The following is a 23,144-nucleotide window of genomic DNA, read 5'->3' on the forward strand; positions in this document are numbered from 1 at the left end:
TGTGTGTGTGTGTGTGTGTGTGTGTGTGTGTGTGTGTGTGTGTGTGTGTGTGTGTGTGTGGGTGTGGGTGGCTCGGTTTACAGAAAGTGTAGTCCAATGTGTTTCACGGTTGCCTGCCTAGATAAAGGATGTGTGCTGGTGAGCCTGGGTTGTGTCATAGCTGCCTAAAATGTAATGATGAGTGTTCAGAATGCTAACTTCATGTGTTTCAAGCGCGGCTTGTGAGAACTTCATGTTCAAGTGTGCGTATAGCCGAGTGAATGGGGTGTAGGGGACCTTATGCCAATCCATTTAAACTGCGCTCTTGTGTAACTGCATGCAGATTCGCTGCCTTCTGCACCCCTCTTCTGCCTTTTCTCTCTCTTTATTGAGAAAACACAAACACACACACACTTTATGCTGCGAGAAGTGCTGGCTATGAAAAGAACAGTTTGATGAGGAAAATTTTAACTGATATGGAAGCATCAGTCATACTCCAGCTGGGAGCCTGCGAGCTGTAACACAAGCCAAATGAAACCAAATGCACTGCTGTTTATTTAGCCAATTGTACGCTCACTAATGTGATGTAATGTGAAGTTTTTGGACAAAGTCTTGAAATACTTGATTATGCCTATGAGGACGACTGCATGGGATTAATGGACCGATGACTTGCGCCACTGTATTTGTATTGTACTCAGTAGTGCCGTTTTAACATTGTCTTCATATTATTAAGTTTATACAGCTGTGTGTGCGTGTTTTTGGAGGCTACGTTCTCATATGCTTTTCTCTGGCTCTTTCAGACAATCCCAGCCAAGTCTCCAGAGTTCTAGTTGCAATAGAGACCTTAGATCTGAATGACAATGCACCTGAGCTGGACAGGCAGTACAACACAGCCATGTGTGACTCCTCCTCCATCGGACAGGTCAGTATGTGTTTAAACTACTTGAGGTCTTTATTTCCATTCCATTCCAGTGTATATAAAATGTTCATTTTAAAGACATGGAAAGACACTAAAACGCATGTTAAGGAAACAAGCCGGGTTAATACTGGAACTACATTCTGGCACTACACATTTCTCAGTTTAGGTACTTGGACTGCCAGCAGTGCTAAAGACTGTAATTTTTCAAGAAGATGTGAAAAGACTTTAAGTGATGACTACACAGCAGCAGCAGCAGCTGTGTTGTCTTTGTGTCTACATGTGTGGCACTCGTGGTTTTTCGAGGTGTCAGAGCCCAACACACAATCACTGCAGTTGCATGGGTAAAAGCTTACAAATAGAGTGGCAGGGGTATAACGCAATCAGAATGTAAAAGCCAGAGTAGACATCTGGACTGACTGAAAAAGAAGCTGTTCTGTCAGACATGCAAAATGCACGACTGAAAACGCTTTTTAGACACACTGCTAATACTATAGTCTCACATGTTTCAGTCAAATTCGACATATCGTTGGTTTGAATAAAGTCACATAACTGATCACATGGTTACAGTCACTAATCAGTGGCCATTGGTTTGTGGCCAAACTGCTAGCGTTATTAACCCTAAGAAGTTAACATTTTCAGCATATTCATTGTTTTCACCTTTTTATTTTATATTAAGATAAGATAAGACTGACTTTTTTATGTATACATATGAGCAGAAGCTTCAAAACCAGTTTTATCTGAAGCCTGAGAAGCTGTGGCTGGATGAACTTTAATCATCCAAAAATCAAACAATATTGATAATCAATGTAATAATTAATAATAATTGTAAAATAATAAATAATGCTTACTTTACATACATATTTTAGAAGTTACAGTTTTTATGTTTGCATTCAAAGCCCCAAATTTCATACCATAAACACAAAACCTGGTTAGTTAGCTTCCCATTAAATAACTATCTTGACAATGTGTCACTTAGCTCGATTGCTACACTATTTCAGTAAATGTTAATGTTACCTCTTCTTTATATTGGCTGAGCCATACAGCCCACCACACGCCACATTTTGCACTAATTATACACATATTCCTAATAAATTAGTGTTACTATGTCATATGCAAAACATATGCAAACTTTGTATTTAATGTTCATGTACAGTCATATAATTACAACACAAACAGTCGACGAGTATTCAGCTTGGAGCATATAGAGTGTGGCAGAACAAAGCTGTTTCCCTTCAGATATGGCCACATGCAGCTACAGCATACTCATTCACCATGGAGCCAGGTGAATCCTCCATGGCCTGTTATCAGAACGCAGCAGTTATTTGCATTGTAATTAAACTCGAGCCTCCTCTCAGGCTGCCTCCCTCCTTCCTGCTTTATTTGTGTTCTTGTCTGTTTCTCTGCATCATGTTTTTCTCACTCGATCCTATCTCAATTATAGAAATCATCCCTTTGCTCTTCAGCCTCCCCTTGGAAACCCTGCTTAGCTCTCCTTTCTTTGCCTCCATATTCCGTTTTCCATGCTGGCTCTGTCACTATCATTTTGGTGTCGTGGCCCATCTGTTGTGTGTGTTTTGTTTTTTTTTTGGTTTTTTTTGTTTCCACTGGTGCTTTCATTGCTCTGCTCATGCCTTTGTTGTGTCACCACGAAATCTGTGATTCTATGGCAACGACGTTGATTTGTTTTTGCCTGTGATGTTCATGTTTGTGCATGCTGCAATTTGAGTGAGCGGCACGCAGTTCATAAAAGAAAGGCTATGATGTCTTCCCAGTGTGTTTGGGATAGTATATGCACATCTCTGTATGACACGCCATTAGGCAAAGCCTGTTTGAATATTCACCCACAGCATCGGATAACATAATGCAACTGTTCTTAGCAAATCTTCTCAAGGCCTACAGACATCGACTAACTCAAAGAGCACGCTGCACCCTTCATCCCCGCATTGAGTCTAGTATCGAGCACTCGAAAGCGTTCCTGAAAGAGCGCCCTGCATAATGACGAACAGAGAGTTTCATTAAAAAGAAATTACCCATCAGCTCAGTCTGCGGGAGATTTCTTTAAGATTAATTTAGTTAAGATTGCCAATGAGGACTTGCGTAGATGCCTTTACGACACCGAAAGCTGCACGGCACTGTATTTACAAAAAAGGGGATTCGCGCACACACACACACACACACACACACACACACACACACACACACACACACACACACACACACACACACACGGTTATATTTTTGGTGTGAGTATCAAACACAGTTCACTTATGTCACTATGCTAATTGTTTGACTTGTTTTCATTCTGCCAGTGTCGGCTAATGTTTTTTTGTTTATGTAGCTAAAAGCTCTCTCTGTGTAAGTGTTTTTTCTTCCTCCTTTTCTGTTCTCTCTCTATGCTTTTCCTCAAAACACACAAACACACGCGCACTCACACACATTCATTCACGCCCTCCCCTCACCCGGTCTCCCTTGCTCTCTATCTCTGTGTTTCAGGTGGTGCAGGTGTTGCGGGCGATTGATAGAGATGAGGGTGGGAATGACAGCACCGTGTATTTCAGCATCCCTCCAGAGTCCAGCGCTGCCCTCAACTTCAGCGTCAGGGACAGCGGTGGTAGGCACTCAATCTTTCCTTCTCTGTGTAGTTCTCTTAATTCTTGTTTGTCTGCTCCTCCCTTGGCAGATAGACTGTTTCTCCCCCCACTTTTCTAAGGCCCTTAATCCCACATATATATTTTTTTCTGCCTTTCTCTTCCCATCTTCATCTTTCCTTCTATTCTCTCTTTCCCGTTCCTCTCAAAACCACTCCCTCTCTGAGTCGCCTTCCCTTTTTCTGTCCCTCCCTCTGTCTCCTACCATCCATCTCCCATGTCTGGTGGCCCCATTGTTTTGCTTTGTTATCCTCCCCTCTTTTGTTTCTTCCCTCTTGTTGTATCCTCTACATCCATCTTCTTCCCCACAACCATGTAAACTTAGTATTTCCACTGAGAAGCTTCTGAAGAAATCAAAGCTGCTTCGTTTAATTAGCGTCAACTGAATCTAATTTAGCTACTTGTTTGTTTTCTGTGCATTTTTCCCCCTGAACTCTTTGTGTCCTCGCTCTTTGTTTTGCACAATTACACACGTATAGTCCTTTAATATCATGCAAACATAAATTTGATATGACTATTTTAATTCAGGGATGCAATGTGCTGCCGGTTCTGTGTAACTGTTCACATCAAGCTGTGTATGTGTGGGGATATTTTTGCATCCTTGAGCAAATATGTAGTCTCCTAAAATTGGATCCACAAGAATTTTGTTGTCTTAGCTCACATTTACATTTCTCTACACAAAAACAAGATAATTGGCTCACAAATGCATTTTTTTGCAATTATGTGTCACCTGTGGAGTTTTCGTGTAAACACATACTTTGAGTCAGTGCAAAAACACAGTGTTTGCTTCCTTGAAGCCTTAACGGCGTGCTGGATAAAAGATCAAACATTTGCAAAAGTGACATTTTTCAATATTTTGAAGAGTGCAGGCCTGATTACATCAGCTGGCATTCTTTTTTCTTTTCATGTCTTTGCTTCTGCATTGCTACATTTTTTTCCTTTGACACAATAACTGTTGTGGAACAGCATGAAATCGGTGAAGCTCTTCAGTTGGTATGTGCTGCACAGTTGCAGTTGAGGACAGTAATGCAAATCAAAACATTGCACCACTAGCGGATAAAAACTCCACAGAATACTTTCATGTGTGCTTATGCATTCTGCACACAGCTCATCTCTCTCCACTTGAAAGTTTGATTTGTGCGTCATATTAGCTAAAGATGTCAGTAGCATATTGAAGTGTATAATATAGTATTCCATGTGCACGCCTTGGACACATGAACATGTGTACTAGTTGTAGGTATACCTGTTCAAGTGCTCATTAACACTCATGTATTCTGATCAGCCACTCACATGACATTCAGTGTTGACATGAAATTCAAACCGAGTGTCAAAATGGGGAAAAAAGGTGATTTAAGTAACTTTGAATGCAGCTGAGAATTCTGATGTACTGAAATAATGCAACAAAATCTGAATCCCCCCACCTGAAAAAGAGAAAATAGTGATGGGTTGCTTTGTTGAGGCCTTAGATGAAAGGCCAGACTCCTTCAAGATGATTGGAAAGCAACAGTAACTCCCAAGCACTGTTAAAACCAAGGTATGCAGAAGAGCGTCTCTGAATGCACAACACGGTCAGCCTTGAAGCAAATGGGCTACCACACCAACCCAGGTGCCTCTCCTGTCAGCTAAGAACAAGAAACTGAGACTACAGCTTTCACAGACTCTGCAAAATTGGGCAATAAAAGATTAAAAAGAAAACTTTGCTTAGCGTGATGAGTCTCAAGTCTTTTGATTAGCCTTGTCTTTCTTGCTTTGTGGTAGATCTTTGTTCTGTTTTCACTGAGATATTTGAATGCTAATCAATAAAAAATCAAATCAAATCAAGTTCTGCTGCAAAATCCAGGTAGTCGGGTAAAAATTTGGCGTAAACAACATGAAAGTCACCAAATCTAAATCAAAAAGAGCACTTCTGGGATGCGATGGAACAGGAGATTCACATCGTGGGTGCAGCTGACAAATGTGCAGCAGCTGTTTGCTGCTGTCATTTTAATATGGAACAAAATCTCGGTGGAAATGCTTCCAGCACCTCGTTGAATCTATGCCATGAAGAATAAAGGCAGTTCTGGAGGGAAAAAGTAGCATGATGTAACTAATCGAGTGGTCTGTGTGTGTAGCTTGGCAACAAATTTTCCAGCCTTGACTTCATCAGTAAACACAATATGGCAAATACGGGGAATTTGAAAACATCCAACTGAAAATCCAGCAAACACAGGATAACATTTACTCTCATTTTAAGTCATAGTACTTTGTTTTGTTCTCCATTAATTCTGACCAAAAAAACTGCATTTTAGCTGCAAAATGCTTTGATTGTCTACTAAGTTAGCTGTATTAGCTAAAATATGCTAAATATAGAACTTAAGACAGGGGTGGGGGAACTTCAGGACTCATGGGTCCTGCAGGTCTTAGATGCGTCCTTGATCCAACACAGCTGATTTAAAAGGCTAAATTACCTCCTCAACATGTCTTGAAGTTCTCCAGAGGCCTGGTATGGGTGATATCTAAAACCTGCAGGACACCGGCCCTTGAGGCCTGGAGTTCCCCACCCCTCCCAGATGAAGATATGTGCTTACATTCGTCAGCAGCTGAAGATCCGACTACTCTTTGACTAATTTTACTACCAAACTGTTGACCAAACTCCCAACTCTTCCTAAACCAGACAAAACCAAGTTAACTCGCCAGATCATGAATGAGTATTATAAACTCAGTGACATGTGAAATCAAAGACCTCTTTGATGTGTCATCCAACAGTAGAACAGAGAGACAATAAGATCATCCTCAGCTCCCGTGTGGACAGCTTGTCTGACAAAATGCTACATTACTTTCTTTGTTTAAAAAGACAATGATTTGATCTATCTTTTGGATCGCTGAAGATCTTTTTGATAATCGCGTTTGTCATGTTTTCATTCCCAGTGCCATTCATGCTAATGAAAACCTGCTTTCGTGTCAGCGGCTATATTTTTGTGGCCTTGTGTGTGTAATTCTAAAAACGTCTCCCACACAGATCCTCCGCAGTTCTTTTTCTCAAAAGTGAGAGTCAGATCAATACAGGCCGTTACCTCTTTTGTTATTGCTGCTCTCTGTCCTTTTAAATTGCTGTATGTGAGCCTCTCATCACTGATGTCCATTACAACATCTTTAAGAAAAAAAAAACGGGCTTGTGATGTATTCCTTTCATACAAGTGTGTTCTAAAAGTCAGTGCTTTGGATGTACAGGCTTTCTTCTGTACATACTTTGTTGTGTCATTAACCAGGACAAGCGTGGGAGTCTTTGAAAAGGATCATACAGATGGATCTAATGGCACCACATTATTCAAACAATAATTTTAAACGTGAAAGTATATTAGAATTTATGCTTAAGTTTTACAGCCTATCTGGAGCCATAAATCATGAAGCGTCTGGCTGCGGCAGCGAAAAATATACTGTCTGCCCAATTTGTAACACTCTAGTAGATTCATCCTGTAAAATTAGTATCACTGTTATTCTGCTGTGGAACGCTGTAGCTCAAATTAGAAGGGAAGTGAACGAAAATAGTAAAAATAAAAGAGAGGCTAAATATTTTTTCCTGCTCAATTCCTTTGTGGTACAAACCCGTCACCAGCTGACTGCAGTCGCACATTTGCAAACATGAGGACATTCATTTCTGGGCATAATTTCCAAATTGGAACGTCCTGCCTCCATTCTGCAAACAACACTGTAGCATGCGGTTAACAGTGGACTCAAAGTTTCTTCCTATCTGTCAACTCTCCTTCAGGCCCCACAGCCAGCTTGGTGTTGCTGTCCCAGATCCAGCCACTGTCCCGTTCCTCATCCTCCACCTTGACCCTCTACGTGCCGCTCGTCCTGAGGGATGGGACGTCTGGCCTCACCAGCACTGGGACGGTCACTGTGTCCGTCTGTCCCTGCCTGAAAGGAGGGGCACGAGCTGGGGAGAAAGACAAGGACAAACAGACCGAGGGCGAATGGGACTGGGAGAAAGAAGCGGTGTGTCTTCCTCAGCAGTCCACACTGCCCTCCCCTGGGCTCAGTACAGCTGCCTTGCTGGCTATCCTGGCTTGTGTTGCTACATTACTGGGTAAATACTTAATAGCTCATAAAGCTTGAGAGAGATTAAATCTGGGCTTGGCTTAAGATAATGCCAAAAGCAAAAGTAAAATGGTGAAAGGCCCTTGTTTATATAACTTACATGATGGCTTTTATAACAGCACTTAGTGTTATGTACATTATGATATAATATGAAGTTATATCATAAATATTTACTCCCTAGAAATGCATTTAATGCCATTCTACAAATAGAAAGTTGAGTAAATAGCGTTTAGGGCTTGTTTACCTTCAACTACATCCCTGGATGCTTAATCTGCATATGAAAATAATGAAAGCAGCAGCGTAAATATTTCTCTTAGTCACAGCTGCTCGATACAGGTTTACTTTTCCTCGCAATTTTGGTCCAGTTATTTCCCTTGGCAAGGTCAGCTCTAATCACAGCTAAAATAACAATTTTGAGTGATTATCTGGGCCCTTCGGTTTTTGATAGCAGCATAATAAAATGTCACAGCCACCTTTGCAGAAACTCAAATGCTCAATTGGATAATGCCTAGTTGCTGAGGAGACTGGCTGATAGCCAGCATCATTGTCATTTCTATTGAGTCTGTTGAAATCACTCGTGCCTTGTTGATAAAGGCATTATCATTCTGGAAGGGGCCAGTTCAATCAAGTGGGAGACGCGACATGGCGTGAAGGTGATCGTGCTCAGTGGATTTAGTGGAGTTAAGAATTTAGTTCGCTAAGTGATAATGGCATGATCGTGGGCGGGAGTATAATTCTGCTTTTTCTATTTCTAAACACTATAATAACAGGGCCTTCCACAGAATGCCAAACGTCCTTAAAGAACCTCTGTCATCATCTCCATCAGTTATTAAAAAGGAGCGGTGTTTACACGAGGTAGCCATTGAGCCATTTGGCAACTTTGCCCTGTGGATAGAGGCTGTCTTTAACAGATAAATATACACACACCACGCTATAAAGGTTATTCCTCAAACTGTTATAAAAGGTTAGAGTTTTCCCACTCCATTTAGGGATCATTGAATTAGTTCCATAGAAATCAAATAATGTGGCCTCCAACTATATTAAGGCTGTAGATTTACTTACCACGGCAGCTTAACCTCCTGCGATACAGCCGTATGGAAACACAAGCACATTAGTGTTTGTTAAATCAAATCATACACTGCAAATATAAATAAGCACCCGAGCAGATTCAGCACGGTTTGGATTTCTATAAATACCAAAGCAGTTTGTCCAAATGATAGGGAGAGCTGTCTAAGAGCGAGTGAGTGGAATATATTAAGAAAAAAATATGGGCAATGTCAGTCGATCAACTAACTAGCCTTCTAGTAACCTGTGAGGGTCCAAATTCAGAGAGTTGATCAACTTGTCCACTCAGAAATTCTATATTGGAGTGGAAAAAAAATTGCATCCTTGAAATGTACAAATGAACTGGAAAGCCAATAATGAGAGAAATTATTGGTAAAGGTGTCACTTTCCACAGGTGTACCAGCAGCAACTTTAACCGGATGCTCAATTCTTCTTGTCCTTGATTTCTGACTGGGGTCTTATTTGGATCGGGTGCCTTCCTGAATATTTATGCACTTTTTTTTAAATTTACTTTTCAGCTTGGTTCTCATTTTCTCCCTATTTGCATCCAGAAAGTTCAGCACATGCAAGAATAGGATTTCCCCCACTTAATAAGCATACTAAAGCTATTATCATAGGTGTCCTGAATCTGTTTTTCTACTAACTCGATCCTAGTGCAGGAACCTAATCTAGACCTGCGTCTGTGCCTTTCCCCTGGAAAATTGAAATGGAAAAAAAAAAAAAGCCACTGTTCCCAGAGTTTGATGTCAGTGGGTATGGGAAGGCTGATTCTACTGCCCAATGCTAATGTTGTGTTTGCAAACCTGTTAAAAGTCACAAAGGCATCATTTGGTTCGTTGCCACAGTCCAGGGTGAAATTTAGCTCTCGATATTGGGAATATGCAATAAGAGTCATGGAGTCATGGGACAATAAAGCATCCATTTGGCTGGCTGGAGCTCAAAGTCAATTACCTAGTGGAGGCATGCAGTCTGCTGATATGATATACCAGCCCTCTAACCCAAGGACTCTCTGTATTCGTTTTGTCTCTGTGTGTTTCACCTCTTTGTCTGCTTGAGTTTTTCTCCCTTGCTCACACACACACATCTCTTCCTCCTTTCCTTTATTTCCCCTGTGACTTCTGCCCCCCCGTCTCCCTTGTTCATCACTCTTTTTCCAATTTCTCTCCTATGCCTCAATATCCGTTATTCCCGTTGCCACCCCTCGGCAGCGGTGAGTGCCCTGTCATTGTCGCTGCGGCGTCAGAAGCGCGACTCGCTGTCACCGCTGGAGGAGGACGACGTACGCGAGAACATCATAACGTATGACGACGAGGGCGGAGGCGAGGCCGACACAGCTGCCTTCGACATTGCCGCCCTGCAGAGTGCCCCGCACAGCTCGCGCTCACGCGGCTATCGCACGCTGGACAGCAGGAACGTGTAAGCAGGCGGAGGGGTGTGTGGGAGGGTTTGTTTGCATGTGGTGATGCATATATATATAAATGGGTCTGTTTTTAATTTAATCAAACCATCACAGCGGACCTTTCATTACATGCTGAAAAGAAAATATTATTTACGCCTTCAGAGTGAAACCATTCGTCGCAGTCCAGCTCTTAACTGATCCACTTAAGTAACTGTTTAAGCCACAACTCCCAGGTCATAATCAGCCACCAATCAAAACACTCAAACAGAAGGCTATCAAGCCTGGCAGTCCTAGGAGGCCACTTTGTTGTGCTCATTTTGCTAAAACTCATTTATGTTCTGCTACATCAGAGAGTTGTTTGCACCCACTTTGATGTTCCTGTGAAACATTGTTATTGCCTTTGGACTAATAATTAGCTCCCGGATTCATGCAAGCCATATGGAGAGGCCATAAACAAGTACAAAGGCTGCTTTTAGTTGATCGAAAATTGCTTCTCACAGTTTTTGGAGGTGGACACAGCAACATGAAAAACTGTCTAAATCTAATGCAATCCAGTGCAATATTCCTGCAATATTAACTACCTCTGTGAGACTTTTAATTTCTAATTTCTGTTGGCGCCATGTAACAAAGGAGCGCATAGTTGAGTCGAGCGCTGCTGTAGCTTGTTCTTCTTGGAGTGAACTGTAAGATTTGGAGCGTTCATTATGAAAGAAACGTTGTATTAAAACAGAGGTTATTTTGGCCCTAGCTGCACTGGATCACTTTTTTTTTTCTTTTGAAATTCCATCCATGGAATCACAAGTTTTCAGTCCAAACAAAATCACACAGTACACCCTTCATATTTCTCACCTGGTTATTTTTTCCCACCCCAAGGTGGACAAATGTCTCAGCAGAATATCTTGCATTGTGAATATAGAGTGCAACACAAAACCACAAGTCATGGTTTAAAAGAAAAACCTGTTTAAAAAATGACCAAAGATATTTCCTGAGCAGCAAGCAGTATTCAAAAACAGGCATAACATGTTCAGATTTAGCCCAATCATATGCCCTTTTTTTGTCTTGCAGTCGTTACTCACATCGTGCTCAAGACAAATCTCGCACTTATAGCTGGGCTCAGAATCCAGGTGTGGATCACAACTACTCAGGACCAGCAGGACCCCTTTACGGTCGTCTCTGCTACAGCAGTCACACGTTACCCATTCTCCGTCGCGCCCCAGGAGGAACGTTCGAGCCAGGCTTGGCTGAGCTGGCGTACCGCTTTCCTGGAGGCCAGCCAGACCATTCCCTGGTTATCCAGAACCAAGGGGCCGTGGTCGGGCCGATGGAGTCTGGGGCGGTGTACATAGCTCCAACGGATCTCAGCACAGGAAGTCGAACGGGGAGTCGGACGGAAAGCCGCGACGGGACCGCACCCCAGAGCGGGGTGAGCACGTCCGATGGAGGGACACCGAGAACCAGCGACAGCCACGACAGAGGAGGAGGAACAGGAACCGCAAGCAACTGTACAGAAGGGAGCAGTGAGGACAAAGTTAACCTCAGTCAAAATGTGGACTGGGTAAGGATGACAGTGAGCTTCACACTAAACGCATGCTAAACACACATGAGCTTAAATAAATGTGCAAGAGAAACGGAGAGACGATGAAGGACACTAGGGTCTCAAACATAATGCCACTATTTAGCAGTGATGCCCAGAGAACCCAAGATTCCTGTTTGGTAGGATTTTGATGTCCTTCCATCTACATCATTCAAATGCACACTTGCATATTTGTGTTGAATGCAGCACAGGAACTCATTCTGCAACACAGCTTAAAACATAGATTGATGGGGGGCTAAATATTTCAATAAGATGTAAAAAGCGGTAGCCGTTGCCGTGAATCGTTAATTATAACGGAATAAATTAGTCAATTAGCAGTAGATGGCCACATTGAAGACATCATTAAAGCTGAATCAATGACTTAATTATTCAATTAAATACGCAAACGAAAACGTGAGAAAGTCATTAAGCAAATATAAAATCATTATAAGGTTTTGAAATCAAACTAATATACTGAACTACTGCAGTGATTAAAGCACTGCCACACTAGTCTCTGTACAGTCGCAGAAATGTCCTGGACGTTGTTGGGGGAGGATGACAATAAAGACATTATCAACACATCATAGCCTGCTTTATTCTTACTTTTTGTTCTTATGCTTTTATTTATTAGGGCCATGGCACGGCTCCTTGGCCCTAGCTTTATTTAATTTTCAAATATTTTATCTCTCTATCTCTTCCCTTTCCATCTCCCTGTCACAGTGCAGTGTTAGCTCATTCTAGTGATCAATTAATGTCTATGTCTTCTTCCAACTCTGCTTTCCCTCCGCTCTCCTCTGCTCACTGTCTGTCTGTCTGTCTCTCCTTCACGTGAATCACTTTTTATCATCATCTCCTGTTTTTTTCCTTCACGTGGGCAATATGTCATCACTTTTCCTTATCTTTCTACGTTTAATATACCTGTTATTAAATTTCCCCTTCCTCCTTGGGCAAATTGTCTCATCCCATTTTATGTTACTGTAACCAAACCTAACACCCAACCCCAGCCCCGAACTGAAACCACTCGTGCTCGCCTACATTCCCTCCAGGTGCAGTCGGAGACATTGCCCAGGGAGCACAACCTTGTCATGACCCGATCCGGCTCCCTCATTGGTCAGGGTCACGGCGTAGGAGGCTGGGTGTGTGACTCGGCTACCCTCCCCATGGCAGGACGCAGGGCCTCTCGTACCGGCATGTCCCCCAAACGCACATGTGGCAGTCTGGCTGACTCTGACTCTGGTGGAGGAGGAGGAGGAGGAGGAGGGGGGAGTGGAGGTGGAGGTGGAAATGGAAATGGGACCACCTCCACTGATGGACAACAACAACCACCTGCCAGTGGACGCAACTATGCCACTGTCCTGCAGGGGGAAGTATCTGGGCAGAGGGACTACGCTGGCACTCTGGGGAGAGGAGGACTGGAGATGGGAAGCAACTTTGTGGTGGCAAGGCCAGACAGAGAAAGTGGAGGAGTATCACTGACCGGGACTCCATCTGTCTACCCAGAAGCACCTGGCTTTATTGGGGACTGGCGCGATCGAGTAGGTATGGGAGGGTATGTTTTGGGCAGGAGGGATATGACCCCTCAGCTTTTGCCCTTCCCCGGGCAGCCTCGGGCAACATATGGCAGTGTGATGGGCTTTGGGGCCAACTGGGTTCCAGGAATGGAGGCAGCCAGAGGGGGACCAGGGCACGGGGGTCCCTCCTTGGCACTGCGAGTGGGTGAGTTCCTACGGCTGCGCCTTGCCCAGGTCACCTTTGATCCCTCACAGCCGCCATACGACTCTGTGCAGGTGTATGGGCTGGAGGGAACAGGGTCCAGGGCTGGATCCCTCAGCTCACTGGAGAGCGAAGGGGAGAAGGATTCAGAGAAGGAGGATTGGGGGGCAGGGCTGGAAGAGTGGGGTCCCCAATTCCAGAAATTAGCCCAGCTCTTCAAAGACAGGGAGAAAGAGAGGGAAGATAAGGAAAAGGTTGACGAGGGTGCCAAAAAAGAGAAAGAAATGAATGAGGAGCCTGAGAAGAAAGTGAAAAAAGATGGAGTGCGGGCTGGAGAAGAGGGGAAAGATTGAGGAAGGATATAAATGAAACAAATAGGGGCAAAAGGGGGTAAGAGAGGAAGGGGAGGAAAAGAAGGATGATGAAAAGGCAACTTGAGCTCGAATAATGTGAAGAGAAGTTAAAGGGGAGAAAGATGAAGAGGCAAAGTAATAAAAAGAGACAGAGAAAAATGAGCCTAGGGAGGATGGAGAATGCGAGGGCAGGGGAGGGAGTGATTGATGTAATTTATAGCAATAAGTGTTGAAACGCTGATATGGTTGAGCACAGATACTGAGACAATGCAGAGCCTGCTTCTGCTCGGGGCAGCAACAATTTGTTAAACGCTTTGGACAGAGAAAAACAACTCAAACATCCAAGACTCGATTAAATTCAGCTCTCACGTATGGAATGAGAAACAGCAGGAGGCGAGAAGGAAGACGTCTGGTGCGCCGATCTGATCCCAGTGTCTGCGTGTTTGTGTGCGAGAAAAGTCAGTGAAAAGTGCGTGAGAACACGTGCGCAACCGAGCGCGTGCCGTACGCGTGCATATTTAACAGAGATGGAGCAAAAGAGAGTGGCAGGGGGAAATCGAAATACCCAGAGACAATTTTCGAGATGAGACTGATGACTAATGCTGCGTAATGCCGCAACATTAGCTTTCAGGACGACGAGGCAGGGAAAAACACTTAACAACGAAGTTTAGAAAGTAGGATAAGACACAGGGGAGGGGGGAGAAAGTGATGTTTGACTATAAAGGGAATGGGCGGCAAGGATGTATAGAGAGAGAAATGGTCTTGGAAGTGAGATGATTGTACAGAAACTGTTGCTTTTTATTCCATCTGCAGTGGCAGAAAAAGTGAATTATTCAGCTTGCTACTCCATTCCAAATGAAAATGATGAATCATTTAAATCCTGCAAAAGATTCTTCCTCCTCTCAGCCCACGAGGAAAAACAGACATTGTGAAAAATTTAAATGGTTTAGGGATATGATCCCCCCCCCCGACCCTCTCAGTTCTTCGCCCCCCCTCCCATCCCCCCCAGCTATTTTGTAGTTGAGTGTTGGTATGTTTACAAAGATTCACACACAAACATGCGGCGACACAAAAGAACTGATTAACACCACAAGGCTTTGATTGTACTACAGTAAATTACATAATCCATGAGTATTCTGAGGACTCTGTTATTGATGGCATAAATGTGTCTTTTTTATGAAAGAAGTCTGCTTTTTTCTAATTTGCCCACCCCACTTCCCCAGTCTCACATGCATGATTTTACAACAACAACAATAAAAAAAAAAACTCCACAAAATCAGTTTCCACTCCAAACGCTTGTACGGCCCAATGGAACATTTCCACAGATCTCTAATGAAATTGTAGTGAAACACAACCACAGAGACAGGCTTTTTCGTTTTCATTTTATTTCTTGTTAAAAGGTCAGGATGCAAATGAGCTGGAGATTTCAGCTGGAATGCACTTTTATACTGTGTGATGTTCAATAATAGATAACGAATCATGTCGAAAATTACAGTTCTTTTATAAGATGTCAGCTAAACGAAGATATCATGTTTGACTGTATGTAAAAAAAAAAAAACATTTGTAAATACCACTAAGTATTACTGCTAAAAGAGAGTATATAAAATTTAAAATGTGTAAAAAAAAATAAAATAAAAAATGTCTAGAACAGAACTTAGATGTTGAAAATGGAGCACTGTTGGGATTACCTGTATGTACTGTAGATTAGAAATGGATTAACTGCGCTGGACTGCCTCCTGGACTCAAAATAACACCATGTATTCAACATCTGTGTTTGGGTTTGCTGTGTGCTAGCTCTTTGTCTGAGATGGACAAGCCAAGGATTCAATTATACATGTGGCCTCTGGCAGAAGTTTGTTGTGCAAAATATTAGTTACAGGAAGCCTGTGAGCTAACCTGTGCCAGTGAAGATCCATTTGATGAAAATCCAGTGAAGTGAGGAGAAATCCCCCTAATGGGTATACAAAACAAAATAAAAAAAAGTCAGTGTTCCCTAAAATCTGAATTAATAGCCTGCAAAAGTGGAATAATCTAGAATTTATAATAAATTTTACACTGCCTGAGAGATGTGGAGGTTTTATAGATAGTTGCTTCTCTTGAAAAATATGACAAACACTACATTAAGAAAAAGTGTCTTGTGTGCATTTCAGGCAATCCAATTCAAATGCCAAATTACTGATGCATTATGGTCTACATAAGCAAATTTTCTTGCGTGAAAGAACAACTTAGCTCTATAATGTATTTATTGCTACGGTGGCCCTGAGAGGTCAGATGTGCTGCAACTTAAGGAAACACCAGCAAGTAGAAAAACTCTACAAAAATTCACAAATGACAAGAAAAGTAAAAAAAACCCAAACCCCCCAGAAAAAAACAAGTGTTTTTGGGGCGACAGCAACGTAACGAAACAGCTGCTGATGAAGTAAGACACGTTTAAAAGAAGCAGAAGATTCACATAATACCGTAGATTCAGGTTTGCTAGTAGCCGTTTACTGTTAGCCTGTCACGTTAGCTGTTCTGTCATGATATTGTCTCCCCAAAAACACTGACATTGTCTTTTGTGAGTTACGTCTTTTTATTTTGGAGGTTTTTTTAATTTCTTAACCTTTCATAATGTTTTTTAAATTTCTGTTTTATTCACTTCCATTCTGTTTTGTGTGCTTTTGTGGCATTTTTCTATCTGCTGGTGTTTCCTCAAGATGCAGTGCGTTTGGGCTTTCAGGGCCACCATAGACTAAGCCTAAAAGTTACTTTAGTCCAGAGAGGAATTTAGCCACAACTTGAATGTATGGACGTCTTTGGCGCGCCATCACAGAAGTGTCACTGTTTCATTCTTTGTAAAGTCACACCAGGCTGCCAGCTTCGCTAGTGTCCGCCAGTTTGGTCCACCATAATCTTGTTGTCAAGGTCTTCTGCAGCATTTTGTTAACCGGTCGAGAAGCCGGTGACATGAAACAAAATCCATATGTGTCTCTCTACCCTTTACCCGAGCCACAGACTTTTCCATACAGTGCCACTGTGCAGACTGGACAGTGTGGGGACCAATATACTGCACAATAACCAGAGAAGACAGGGAGGGGGGTGCAGAACCTCAGGGAGAGCTGATTTGGGATTCATTTGGATGATGAACTGTACCTCCAAAAACTTTCACCTGCTATTTTAGCAAAACATATTTGGACTTTTAGACACTCAGAGGACTGAGTTATGTTTTTTACAACATGTCTTCATTTCTGCTATATCATCAGTAATATCTGTTCTTCAGGTAGTAAGTTAGTTTCAAAGACCTAGGAGGTGGAAAGTTTTTGCTAAAAACACTGAACCATGCCAGTTTCTTCAGTCATTCACGTCATTTATATTAATTAAGAGTTAATGCATCTGAGAAGCTCTCAAGAGGGCCTCTTGACAAACATGTTGCATCAAAATAACACAGAGAGGCTTCTCTAGTAATTTGAACTCAAACGTAAAGAAGGCTCACTGTTCTGTTTGTATTTTGAAAGATCAATGTGGGTGAAAGAACTTTGCTTTGTGTATCGTATCCTAGCGAGCCGTGTGAACGAAGCACTAATGTTCTTCTGACTCATTTTTGGAGGTGACTAAGCAGCTTCAAGTGCATTACAGTCCCCTGTAAGGTGCAGTAGGATGGATCTGATTTGCATTTAGCCAATGAATACAAAAACACACATTCCGTTTATACCCAAAACACCGACTTTAAGTAATTTGATTACATGTATTCCTTCCAGTGTAATTTGATTACATAAGGAGGAGGGAGTATAATGTAAAATGTTAAATTTAATCAAGTCTAGTCAGATGAAATCTGCCTGATTGGCATATATTCAGTTTATACTAAGCATATCTTCCTTAATAATTAATTATCTGAATAAGGAAATACATATTCGATTTTATATATTTCAGTTGCATTTTACTCAAAATGACTGCTTCTTTTATGAGGTCGAATCTTTTTGGGTGTAGAAGTGGAAATGAGAACTGATTCAATCAAAAGCACGCATTCCTTTCCGATTTGCCTTCAACTAATCTTCCTAACCTGCTGGTTTTGACTTCGTTGCATGTTAGGTGAGCACAGTGAGCTGAAATAATGGTCAAAATTACAGTTACAATTTACAACAGCCATTTCTAAAACAAACAAAACCAGAAATATCCTTTATTTATCATTCGGGCGGAATAAAAAGTCTCGAATGATTATTTCTCCGGTGCACCTAAAATGACTTGAACCAGTTTAGGAATGAGAATTACTAAATTATATGCGCTGTGTTCTCCCTAGCATTTATCTCTAATGTGCAAACTTTCTGAGCCGCTTTTCCCCAGAACACATGTATTAACAGTCGCCATATTTTCAGAGCAGTATCGTTTTAGGCAGACATTTTATAAGCAATTAGCATGCTATACCAATAAGTGACCCTTTGCACCGTTCTAATTATATGGTCTATTCCTCTGTCTTGATTGGCTCCAGGTGTCTCATCTCTGCTGATTCAAAGCTTTGCTTTGGCTGATTGGTCAAAATCAAAGTGATGATTCTCCTGATTTGTCTTATTTCAGAGTTCTGGAGTGCTGTGCCGACTAAACCACTTGACAGAGCTGATTATCCCACCTCCTGAGCCCGGCAAATTGGTTCAATCAAAAGCGTGATTAGTTGAATCAGTTGTTTTAAATAGAATAAAAGCCTGAAGTCTCCACAGCACTGCGTGGCTCTTTTTTTCACTCTTTTAGCCAGCTTAGGTGCACCAACAGAGGAAAGCGGTCCATTTATCACATCTTCCCCTGAATGAGCCTCGATACTTAGGACAGTGAAGCTCCACTTAAAGGACGGGCACAGATACCTTAGTATCTAGTTAATGTATGTAGCTCAAAGATGCAGAGTAAAGGTCATGACCTCTGGCCTCTGACCCTAAACAGATCAACCCTCACTGGTTCTGCACCCACCTTCCCCCCGTGACTTCATTGCTCCTGCACGATGTTGATACAATTCCACAATTGCGTGCTGAACAAAGTGTATTTATTTCTGTTGTACTTTTTCTTTTTGTAAATTTGAATAAAAAAGGAACTATTTCAAACAGATGAGTCAGACCTGCTCTGTGCTCCTTTCTGCACTTTCCAGAATTTCGGGATAATCAGACTTCTGTTGATGGGTGTGCCTTCTGTTTGTGTGTGTATGTGGTGTTTGTATATGTTTGTGTGTGTGTGCGTAAAAGTGTGTCTAAGGGAGAACGAGACAGAAGGAGAGAGCTATTGAGAGACGAGCTGTGCAGTGCATACAAATGTGTGCACACCTTGTGAGCATGTGTCTTGTTGTGAGTAGGTGGGTGTGCCTTGTCAAATTGGCCCCTTGAAATTTCCAAACCACAGACAATGTGTGTGCGTGTGTGTGTTTTTTTTTCTGGGGATACGTGTGCGTCTGACTGCAGGATGAAGGAACACCTTGTCTGGTTTGATCCACCCCGATGGGGGGATGTGAGGTCAGTAATAGAGGACAGACGGAGAGTTCTGCAGAGTAATCACACTATCAGACAGAGGGGGAGAGTTCTCTGTTTGTTGGTGAAAGGAAAGAGAGAAAAAAAAGCGCATTTTGAACTCAGGAGCTGTAGCAAATAGAGCAGACCTGATAGCTGCGACCAAATAATGCGGGCCCCTTAGCCAACCTTTGCAGCTCTTCTGAATTCTGCGTTTGTCCTGCTGAATGATGGATCGGGGAGATGTGCGCCATTGCCGTGTGACTGAATTGCTGGTTAAAAAGATTTATTACAATAATCAAATATGAAGGAGGGGATTATTTCTACATGATGGTTTAGAGAATGATCGTGTTAGCCGGGTCCTCGCTTGATTACAATGATAATACCCGCCTCAAGTCAGGAAAGGGAGAGAAGCAGAGGGAGAGAGAAGGGATGGAGCGAACCATATTAACGGTTAATATGCAAGTCTGTTGCATTACATAAAATTGCATTTATGATTGGGTTAGAGATTATTCCGCTGCCTGCTAAAGAAAAAGTCCTTGCCTTCCTTCCCATAATTATGAGACTCACAAGGCTGACTCGCTCCCTGCGGAAGCAGCACCCTGTATCTAAAGAGGATGTGAAATCAGTTGGAGGCAAAACAGAGCTTTGACTCGCTTTAACCCCCCTCCACAAAACTGATAAAACACATCAACATGTAACTAACACAGCACCCTTATCGATTTACAAGTCCTATATAAATATATATCAGTCTCCCTCCAGCATCAACACCGCAATGCAGTATGCTAGGTGAGATGCACTGTCATTGCACTGTCAATAATTACAGCATGCATAATTGATCATGGCATAATAGCAGAGCTGGAGATAAAATGGACCCTGTTAAAGGCATACACCTGGGAACCACTAAGCACTGTATGTGCTGGAGTGGTGCAAACTCAAAGTGCTGCATGATTGCGTCACAAAACTCACAAGTTAGTGTGTGCTGGTGTGTGTAGTCAAGTACATTGAGATTCCTCATTCTGTTTGAACCTTACTGACACTCACAATCCCTCTGGCTATTCAGCACAGTGTGCACGCTTGTGTGTGTGCATGCACGCTTGTGTGTGTATGTGTGCACGCGCTTCTGCACTTGTGCATCTTTGCATTTCAAGTGTGCTTTAAAAGGCAGCATCCAGAGTGCAAGAGACTGCAGAGTCTTTCGACAAGGCAGTGCAACTTTTTGGACTCGACAACACATTACCCTGCAGTTAAATGTCTAACAAGTAGCTTTTAACTCCACCTGTCCCTCCGTTTTTCTTTTTTTATGAGTGCGTGCGCGCGTTTCTTTTTCCCCTCCTGCTCTCGTTGCTCATCCGTTCTGCTCGGAACGCTCACAGAGTTCAGTGGCTCATTTGAAGTGGAAAATTAAATCTTCATTAACAATCTTAATTAGAGTTCGATCTCTCCATAGTGAGGCGACAGAGAATCTATAGTGCAACGCGGGAAAGACCTGGAGCTAGAGTTGGTTTCAGTAATGCAGTGGCGGTGGGGAGGATTGAGGGGTGCTTTTGTGGGGGGTAATTAGTGAATGGGAACTTCAGGGTAAATTACGCGAGAGGTATTTACACTTTACAGGAGGGGTGGATGGATAATTAAAGCGACCTGCTGGTTGATGGTGGACAGTGCGATGATAGTCCCAAATGTGTGCTGTGGTAAGGGTGCAGTTCTTGATTCTGCAAAGCTGGTGAACTAGCACTCAATAGCACTTGGAGGCTTGGAGGCAGAGGGGTATAGGGAGGGCACTGTTAGTCAGAAATCTTCAATTGAAATTTGTCTTGTCTTGTTTTTTGGTGACATGCTGTAACTTGAGGTGGCATAATCCCTTATCATGCTTCCATAAGCAGGAGAGCATTTCCCTAATACCAGACAGTAATCATTCAAAGACACTGCTAAGCACGCAGTCTTTCTTATCCACATTTACATACTACAGCACTCTATTCAGGGGCTGCGTGTCGGGGATTGGTTTGTAAATGAAACGATAATGTCGGAGCGCAATTAAAACAAGCATTATGTTCCTAAAATGAAAGCGGGGAAGTTGCCTTTGTTGTTAAGCGCTTCCTTTTAACTTTGTTGGTAATTTTTGTGTTTTTGGGGGAGGGGGATTGTGCTGTAGTTCTGTTGTAGTTAGCCACATCCTATCTGAAACCATCAAAATCACCTGTGCAGGCCCCCTTTGTGCGAGCAATGAGCTGAGGAAGAGAGATTTTGCCTGAGGGAAAGCAGGCGAGCTGGACTTGCCCAGGATCTAATCCTGTGACAGGAAGTCCACGGCAAAGGAGCACAGCCACACATAGCCCGAGTGAGACTGTATATGTCCCTGTGGGGTAGATCATTTGTCTAGTTGTCCAGGTGCTTCTTTATTTGCTGAGGACATACAGATACACACGACCACAGAATATTTCTAAATGGTGAGGACAGCAGATAGTGTCTGGACCTTGGTTTTATTTATCTGCTCTGCACAGTTTCCTGGGAGCTGTGCTGGTTGACTGCTCCAAGCAGGGGTGATCATATCTGCAGTAATGTTGTCACGGTGGCTGAAGATTCAGGAGAGGAATCTGTGGATGGGTGTGTGTGTGTGTGTGCGCCTGTGTTATGGGAGGTGACAGACTCTGTTTACGCAGCTGATCATTAGCGAAAAGAAAAAATGGAGAACAAGATAACCAATTACAGACACACAAACACAGAGACGGAGAGAGAGAGAGAGAGAGAGTTAAGTACGTTCATTAGCCCTTTGTGTCAGATTGGTTAATTGTTCAATGAAGTGAGCAGAATAATAAGTTGAGGGGGTGGATGTTATGCCTTTGGTGAAATGTTCACGGGGATTTATTCTCATCAGCTGTGCCTTTTATTGTCCTACATAGATCATGGAGCAAGTCTAACAGCTGAAGGCTGCACAAAAGGCAGATCCAGTGTTAGGCCACTGCCCGCTCGCTAAATACCAACAGACTCTCAAGCGGTGCGTGTGGCCATTAATAAATCCCTTGTTGTCTGAGAGAATTTTTGCGAGGCAGCACTGGACCTCGGCTAAATAAACACATCTGCCCATCTAAGTACACACAGTACACAAGCTGCACAGTCAATTGATATATATGTAGTGCGGGTACAGTCCAGACATCACATCTTTAGCAAGCGACCGAGTGACTTAGAAAATACATTATTTTGGGATGGCTTGAAGTTGTAAGGAATATTCAGCTTTCTTCCCCATATTACTGTCCATATTTCCTGTTTATTTTCTGCCTAAAAATCTACTCCTCCTTTTTATCTGGACTCATTTATGCCCAGATGCTTTAATAATGTAGAGCAGGAAATAAAGCTGCCTGGAGTCAAGCCCTCCCTGCTGCTGGTAAAGTAACACACTGCCTATTACTTCACTTGTTTTACAGCTAATTCTCTATTTCTTCCAAGACCTGCACTTATTTTGGTTTTTGCTGACTTGTCAGTTTTACTTTTCTTCTCGTGGACTGCTGTAGTCAGTGTTTCTGCTCATAGGATTACCTGTTATCAGTTACATTGCGATATACAGTACAATGCAGTAATATAATATTTTAAATATTTACAAGGAATTGTGCAGGTTTTTTTTAAAAAAAAATAGTCTGATCAAGTAAAACCCGCTTCCTAAGTGAAAGATTTCTGTTAATCACGTGCTTCGCTAATCCTTAAGATTCAGTTTCCTTTCAATTAACCATCAAGCTGCTTTACACTTGCTAAAATCGTTTTCCTTTACTCTGATTTATGCTGCTACATATTGTGCATCAGCTCTTCCAGTTCGTGACTGAAGCCATACGAGTGAGCTACTTACTCCCCGGCTTGCGTGATGTTTATGCTCGCTGAAGTCGCTAGAAGTCTTTCAGAATTGAACTTTACTGTAACTGATCACACAGCAATTGTCTGCGGGATTGAAAAGGTCCAAGGGG

At 42.5% G+C, this 23,144-nt stretch overlaps 1 protein-coding gene across 3 annotated transcripts in view; it reads left to right on the forward strand.

Annotated features, from left to right (window-relative positions):
• Window positions 1-16,082, forward strand: part of LOC102305092 — a 157,740-nt gene extending 141,658 nt beyond the window's left edge. For 2 of the 3 annotated variants that reach the window (XM_042225491.1, XM_042225490.1), the window contains 6 exons: window positions 780-901; window positions 3,392-3,509; window positions 7,295-7,615; window positions 9,900-10,107; window positions 11,156-11,645; window positions 12,668-16,082. In XM_042225491.1, the coding sequence (XP_042081425.1) occupies window positions 780-901; window positions 3,392-3,509; window positions 7,295-7,615; window positions 9,900-10,107; window positions 11,156-11,645; window positions 12,668-13,729 (2,321 nt within the window). In that variant the 3' untranslated portion in view covers window positions 13,730-16,082. The remainder of the gene's footprint in view (window positions 1-779; window positions 902-3,391; window positions 3,510-7,294; window positions 7,616-9,899; window positions 10,108-11,155; window positions 11,646-12,667) is intronic. The other variant, XM_005933643.3, reaches the window with a different exon arrangement.
• Window positions 16,083-23,144: the final 7,062 nt, after the last annotated feature.

The sequence above is a fragment of the Haplochromis burtoni genome, unplaced genomic scaffold (assembly GCF_018398535.1).
Source record: "Haplochromis burtoni strain Fernald_Lab_line unplaced genomic scaffold, NCSU_Asbu1 Contig_172, whole genome shotgun sequence".
Taxonomy (NCBI): Eukaryota; Metazoa; Chordata; class Actinopteri; order Cichliformes; family Cichlidae; genus Haplochromis; species Haplochromis burtoni.